The sequence below is a fragment of the Phalaenopsis equestris genome, unplaced genomic scaffold (assembly GCF_001263595.1).
Source record: "Phalaenopsis equestris unplaced genomic scaffold, ASM126359v1 Scaffold000507, whole genome shotgun sequence".
Classification (NCBI taxonomy): Eukaryota; Viridiplantae; Streptophyta; class Magnoliopsida; order Asparagales; family Orchidaceae; genus Phalaenopsis; species Phalaenopsis equestris.
Genome location: NW_018164947.1, coordinates 388,796 through 395,893, shown reverse-complemented (window position 1 = coordinate 395,893; position 7,098 = coordinate 388,796). Strand labels below are relative to the sequence as shown.

Sequence of the window (7,098 nt, the reverse complement as noted above, 5' to 3'; positions counted from 1 at the left end):
AGTAATGGATTATTGTCTTAGGTTTGCACGAGAATTTAACACACACTCAGATAAAAAAATAATCATTAGTGACACCAGCATTTTTTTCGTGGAAAACTTGTAAAAGGAAAAAAAAACCACGAGGTCTAACCCAGTTGTAATTAGAGGTGTCAAAACTTCTCGTTGTTCGCGAACAGCTCGTTAAGAAGCTTGTGTTCGGCTCGTTCGCTAAGTTAACGAGTTGAAAACGAACAACACAAACAAATATTTGTTCGTTTGTGTTCGACTCGTTTTGGCTCGAAATACTACTAATCAATTATATATATATCTTTGATGATTAATATTTTTAAAAAATTAATTGACTACAAGTCTACAAAGATTTGTAATCAATTAAAAGTATTAATGAAGAAAATAGAATAAAAATTATTAAATTAGATTTAAATGATTTTTTAATCTTGTCCAATCCTTAGCATCTTATGGCAACATGATTAGGGTTGTCAAAACGACTCTTTGTTCGTGAACGGCTCGTTTCGGCTCGCTAAACAAACGAGTCGAACACGAACACACTTTTTGAGCTCGAAATATAAATGAACCGAACACAAGCTGAGTCTGGGCTCGCTTGTGTTCGGCTCATTTACACCCATAGTTGTAAAAATCCATTATATGTTGATAATTACAAAGACCCTTTATTCCACAGGCTGGAAAGGATTACCAAGTCTTCTGAAATGCAACGTCGATGTGCGAATGAACTTGTTATAAGAAGTGGACGACAATCGATGACAGTCGGTGGATGCCGACAAGTGGTGGTCGACAGTGGTTAACAGTGACTGACGATGATCGATAGAGGTTAGCGGTGGTCAATGACTATCGGGGGTGATCAAAGTTGGCAGGAGTGGTGCTAGACTTCAGCTCTTTCGCAAAGCTTCAAGTTATTTCTCAAGCCTCAAGTTCTCCTTCCTTTCATAAGAGGAATTGAGTTTTATTTATAGTGCTCTGGGTACAATTAATCGAGAAATATGAACCACTTTGATTGTGACGGTCTGGGGAGCTTCCTGCAGTTATACGACATTTGAGTGTCTTAACTATGTCAGAATTTAGCAATATTGAACTTATCGGATTCGTCTTTTCGAAACGCTTGATTTGCATATAGGCTTGTTAGATTCAACGTACATTTGACCTTCTAAATATGTTTAGAAAACTTCCAAGCGGTTTGATGACTTAATTTGAGCTTGATTTAACTCATATTGAACTAATTTCGATATCATTGATTCCATCTTATCGAATCGATCAATTTTATTATAAGTTTGCTGAGATCATAGCTCTCAATGAATTTTTTAATTAATATAGAATATTTCTTGTTCAAAAGATTGTATCGAGATTCATGTCATACCTTAGATATATGATGAGAATATGTTGATGGAGTATCAAATACTAACAAATATAATAATAATAATATCACTAATAATAATAATAATAATAATAATAATAATAACAAAACAAAAATAATAATAATAGTTTTCGCTGTTGGTCAGAATTTAAAAAAATTAGACACGGCAAAATTGATTTGGAAAGTCAATTTTATTAGTTTTAAAAATAAATACTATTATATTAAAAGATTAATTAATTAGATCCATCTTAAAGCTTTGGTCGTCTTGTCTCCTGTTGCGCCAGAGGAATTATTGCATGCGGACACCGCATACGGTGATCTACGGTCAGGATTATTTCCATTTAAAAAAAAAAGAAAAAAAATTTCGGTGTGACCCACCGAAATACATCGGAACCGTAGATCTATGGTCCGAATCAGCGTACGGTGGTCGATCTGTATGGAATAATTTTTCGTTGCGCCCCACATGAGGACTGTATCTGCCCAACAGCCAACGACCTCTTCTTTTAATACACTGCTTCACCATAGCCGTCTCTCAAATCAGAATCTCAGTCTGATAATCAGAATCCCAAACGATGACGGAAAACTCCTCCTCCGGCTCACAGTCGACGAAAGCCCTAAAACCCAAGCTTCCCATCAAGGTCCGGCTCTCTATCAACCTTCTTTCCACCATCACCGACGCCTCCCGCCGCTCAAATGGTACCGTAAATCGCCGACTACTTTCCCTCATAGATTTCCGCGCCGCCCCTAGCCTTACCCCAGTCCGCGGCATTCGAACCCTAGACCTCATCATCGATCCCTCCCGCAACCTCTGGATCCGCCTATTCCTCCCCTCCGATGCCATCGGCCACCGGAAACTCCCTATTGTAGTCTTCTTCCACGGGGGCGGATTCGCTTTCCTAAGTCCTGACAACCAAGTCTACGACGTCGTCTGTCGTCGACTAGCCCGCAAGATCCCCGCCGTCATTGTCTCTGTCAACTACCGCCTCTCCCCTGAAAATCGCTTCCCCGCGCCTTACGAAGACGGAATCGACGCTCTCCGATTCATTGATTCAGGTGGAATTGACGCCGTCGCCGGCCATATTGCTGATACCTCATTTTGCTTCCTGGCCGGCGACAGTGCCGGGGCTAACATCTCTCACCACGTCGCCCGCCGGTGGGCAGGCAGCGGTGGGTGGAACAAAGTGAAGTTGTCGGGGCTGATTTTGATCCAGCCATTTTTCGGGGGAGAGGAGCGGACGAAGTCGGAGATTAAGCTCGCTGGGGCGCCGCTGGTGTCGATGACGAGGACTGATTGGCGATGGAGGGCGTTTTTGCCGGTGGGTGCTGATCGGAACCATGAGGCGGCTAATGTTTTTGGGCCAAATGACTTGGGAGTGATGGAGGAGGGATTTCCGCCGGCAATTCTGGTTGTTGGTGGTTTTGATCCGCTGCAAGATTGGCAGCGGCGGTACGGAGAGGAACTGAGGGCGAGGGGGAAGGAGGTGAGGGTGTTGGAGTTCCCGGAATCGATTCATGCTTTCTATATCTTTCCGGGGATGGCTGATGGCGCGAAGCTGGTTGAGGAGATGGGAAAGTTCATATGGAGCCGGAGTTCGCCGGAGAAAGAGGTGAAGTAAGAGGTTGATTTAGGGTTTTTTTTCCTTAATATGTAAAAAATAAGTGGAGTCAATCATTGGGGGATTTGAGGCGCCCTCGACACGCACCCTTCGTCATATTTGACCTTCCGCTTAGCTGATGCATTCCAGATTTTCCAACCAAGTTTTCATTTACATTAAAATCGAATTTAATTTAGATAAATACTGATTTTTTAAACTTAAGTGATCAAAATGATCCAAACAACTTTCAAATTAATTTTTTATTTGAAAGAATTATACGCAAACTTGATGCAGGTAGGTGCATTCATGGATATCAATTGCACATTCAACGTGTTCGTGTTGCACGAAAATCAAACATATTTAGGCAATAAAATGATAGTAAGAGAAGACAGTTTGACTTTTTACGTAAAAAGTCATGGAAATAGAAAAAAATTACACGGAACTTAGCTTTGTTGAAGTAATTCATTATGCAATGGTAAGTACATAAATCCATTGTTCTCCTAAGTTGGGAATATAGAATTACAAACTTGATATACAATGATATTTCAACAATAATAACCGCAATGGACCACAAAGATCGTAGTCAATTGCTATGGAGGCAACAATATGTTGTGAATGTTGCAGATGATAGTTGTAGCGCCAGCTTGATATAGATGTCATAAGTTTGGTAGTAGTTGGCTATGTATGTAAATTGTTACTTCAAAAGCTTCATTTGGCAACAGAGCGCATGGTAGGGAGATGAAAGAATTGTGAGCCTTGTAGATCTTAGTTGGTCACATAGACTATAGTGGAGAGCTACGATAACTTCTTGAGGCCACATAGATCGGAGTTGGTAGTTGCAAAAACTATGATAACGTTCTTAGGCTGCAGAGGTCAGGTTTGGGAGTTGCATGAGATGTGTAATATCCGTAGGCTAGAGAGACCGAGTGTGAGTTACATGAGTTGTAAAAAAGTACGTAAGTTGTATAGGACGAAATTGGAAGCCGCATGAGCTGAGATAGCTTTCATAAGTAGCAGACATCGATGTTGAGAGTCGCATGAGCTATGATAACATTTTTAGGCAGTAGAGACCGAAGTTGGGAGCTACATGAGCTATGATAACATTTGTAAGCCACAGAGACCAGAATTGGGGGAGTTTCTCAAGCAACGACAATGTTTATAAGGCCACAATGGCCAGAGTTTGGAGTTGTATGACCTGTGAACCACTTTGGTCGTTGCTACTTATGTAAATCATAGTGGTGTTTTTCAAAGAGAGAGCCTCAGGAGTTCAAAGAAAGTCATTGTATTCTGAGTATGATGGTTGTAAGCAATTATTGTGTGGTGTGTTGTTACATCACCTTCAAAAGATGTTCTTACACCGTCTTTGGGATGTATTGGTATAATGTATGTGCGGTGCGCGTTGCACAATCTTTAAGTGGTTGTTTTACCATCTTTAGGATATGTTGCTATGTAAGATGCTTTGTTACTCCGCAAGACGGGGTGTTACTCTTTACGGTATTTTGTTACTCTGCAGCATATTTTGGGATTCTACAACGAATATCGTGATTCACTATAGGAATAATGGTCGTTTCAGATGGCAAAATTCTGTCGGTTTTGATGAAAAAAATTGTCATTTTTAATGTTTCAGATGGTTTTAAGCTCGTAGATAAAATGCTCATTGGTAATTTTAAATCAGACTAATATTCTGATAGCATACAATTAAGGTCACATAATCGATAATTTAATGTCATAGTTTTTTTTTTAGAAATTTCAAATTGTTAATTTTCATCAGTTCATATATCTGTCGGTTAATTTGTCAGTAATAACGACGACTTACATGTCAAAAAAGTATTGTACTTGTCGATTTTTTGACTCATGCGAACCATTTTTATGTGTCGTTGATGCGTCGGTTTTTATAACCGACAGATGAACTGTCAGAAAAGTGTCGTTCCTATCATCTTTCTTATGTAGACATACTATCGGTTCAGTGTCGTTGATGCGTCGGTTTTGATAACCAATAGATAAACTGTCGGAAAAATGTCACGACTGTCGTTTTCGTATGACACACTTAAGTTGTCGGTTAGACGTCGGCAAATAAGTCCATTGGTAAGCTTTCGGAAACCTGTAGCATCAGAAAAAAATAGATTATTTCTTTTGTATTTACATTAAGACATCTATTATCATAATATTTAATATATCATTCCAAGTATTTAATGAACTAAAACAATAGTAGAATAGTAAATTATCCATATAAACTGTAAATAATCTGAATATATACATATAAGATTGTGTGGTATGTTTTCTAGTGACTCCTATACGAGAATATATCCTTATCAAGAACAGGGCCAATGCCTTCGATAACTTTTTATCAAGAGCTCAGCAGTATAATACTCATTAAATATAATCACGACCTTAAGAAAGGAGGGACATTTCATGCTAGGATTTTGGGTTATCTAGAGTGAGTACAATGTATAAGTACTGATGCGTGCTAGAAAATTCGCGGTGGTAGAGTAATGGATTATCGTCTTAGCGTTGCGCGAGGATTCAACACATACTCAGATGAAAATGATTCAAGCTGTAATGACACCATAAGTTTTTACGTGAAAACCCCGTAAAGGAGTGGAGGTCGAAAGAAGTCAGCAGTGATCGGCGGCGATCAACGATGGCCGGCAGTGGTGGTTGACGGTCAGTGGTGGTCAACGGCAATCAACGATGGCTGGGATGATATTGGAGTTGAGCTCCTTCTCAAAGCCTCAAGTTCTCTATTAAGCCTCCTCCCTCATATGAGGGTTGAGACTCTATTTATAGTGTTTTGAGTGCAATTAATGCAGGAATATGAACTATTTTGATTGGACGTTTGATTGGACGGCTGAACTATTTTGATTGGACGGCTCGGAGAGCTTCCCTTGATCAGATGACGTTTGATCTTAACGATGTCAGAATTCCGATGTCAGAATTCAGCAATCTTGGACTCGTTGGATTCTTCTTGTCGAGACGCTCGATTCGACTATAAATTTGCTATATTCGACATCCGTTTGACCTTTCAAACGCCTCCGGAAATCCTCCAAGAGTAATTTAATGATTTGATCCGGGTTTGATTTGACTCGAATTGGACTGACTTTCATATCATTAGGTCTGTCTCATCGAGCCGATCAGTTTGACTGTAAGTTTGTTAAAATCGGAGCTCTAGATGACTCTTAATCGAAGTTTGAATATTTCAAAAAATTGCATTGAGATTCGTGTCGAATGATGAAAATTTGTTGGTGGCGTATCAAGCGTGTCGGATGATGAAAATTTGTTAGTGGCGTATCAAGTACTGAGGTCCAATTTGACTTATCAATATATATAAAGATAAATTTCAATTTTGGTAAGCAAGGGTAAATGGATATTGAAGGCCTTGATGACCCTTATTCAAGAAGATATTCTCATATCATCATCTTATCCACTTCAACATCCATGAAGACTAAAAGAACACTTTGTAAGCTAATTGGAAAAAAATAGTTTTAATTTTTTTCTTCATTATAAGAAAAGGAGAGGAGCCAAATGATCCATAAAGAGAACTTTCTCAATTTAATTAATGACATGATGGTTCATTTCAATTTCGAGGTTGATTAGAAATTAAAGTGAGAAATTAATACTTGAGTAGTGTTTGTTTAATTATTAAAATTGCTTTGTATAGTGTGATGCTCATTCAGAGTTTTTTTCATTTCAAGCATTGACCTTCTGATCTAAGAATTTAGCTTAGCATGTCTAAGAATCAATAGTAATAGAGGAAGCTTCATTAAGCTACTTATTTATGATTTTAGTTTTAAAGTTCAGAGCAAGGAATTGGGATTAACATCAACAAATAGTTGTTGTTGAAGTTGTTCTTCTTCAAGTAATTAATCAAAAAAAAAAATGTATGAAACAAATTTTAGTTTCTATTTGTAGATTTAAACATTTTGAGTTTTGTATAGAGAGCAAAACTGTGATCTCTGTGTAGACAAAACAAATCTGATCACCCTGGCGTATCTTTGTCAAACATTGTCAAATAAAACCTGGAAACTAGGCATGCGGACGAACAATTTTTGCACATGAACTAATAATAGTAAGAGTTTGTCATTTAAGTTTCACAACGATGGGACACTAATCTAAATGGGAAAAGAAAAAATGTTATAA

At 38.5% G+C, this 7,098-nt stretch overlaps 1 protein-coding gene across 1 annotated transcript; it reads left to right on the top strand.

The window, feature by feature from the left end:
* The first annotated feature begins 1,938 nt into the window (after positions 1–1,938).
* LOC110028254 (probable carboxylesterase 18) lies at positions 1,939–2,982 on the top strand. The gene has a single exon (XM_020730024.1). The coding sequence runs from the start codon at positions 1,939–1,941 to the stop codon at positions 2,980–2,982; it is 1,044 nt and encodes a 347-aa protein (XP_020585683.1).
* The last annotated feature ends 4,116 nt before the right edge of the window (positions 2,983–7,098 follow it).

Coding starts and splice junctions, on each gene's coding strand:
- LOC110028254 (XM_020730024.1), top strand. CDS start 1,939: ATGACGGAAAACTCCTCCTCCGGCTCACAGTCGACGAAAGCCCTAAAA.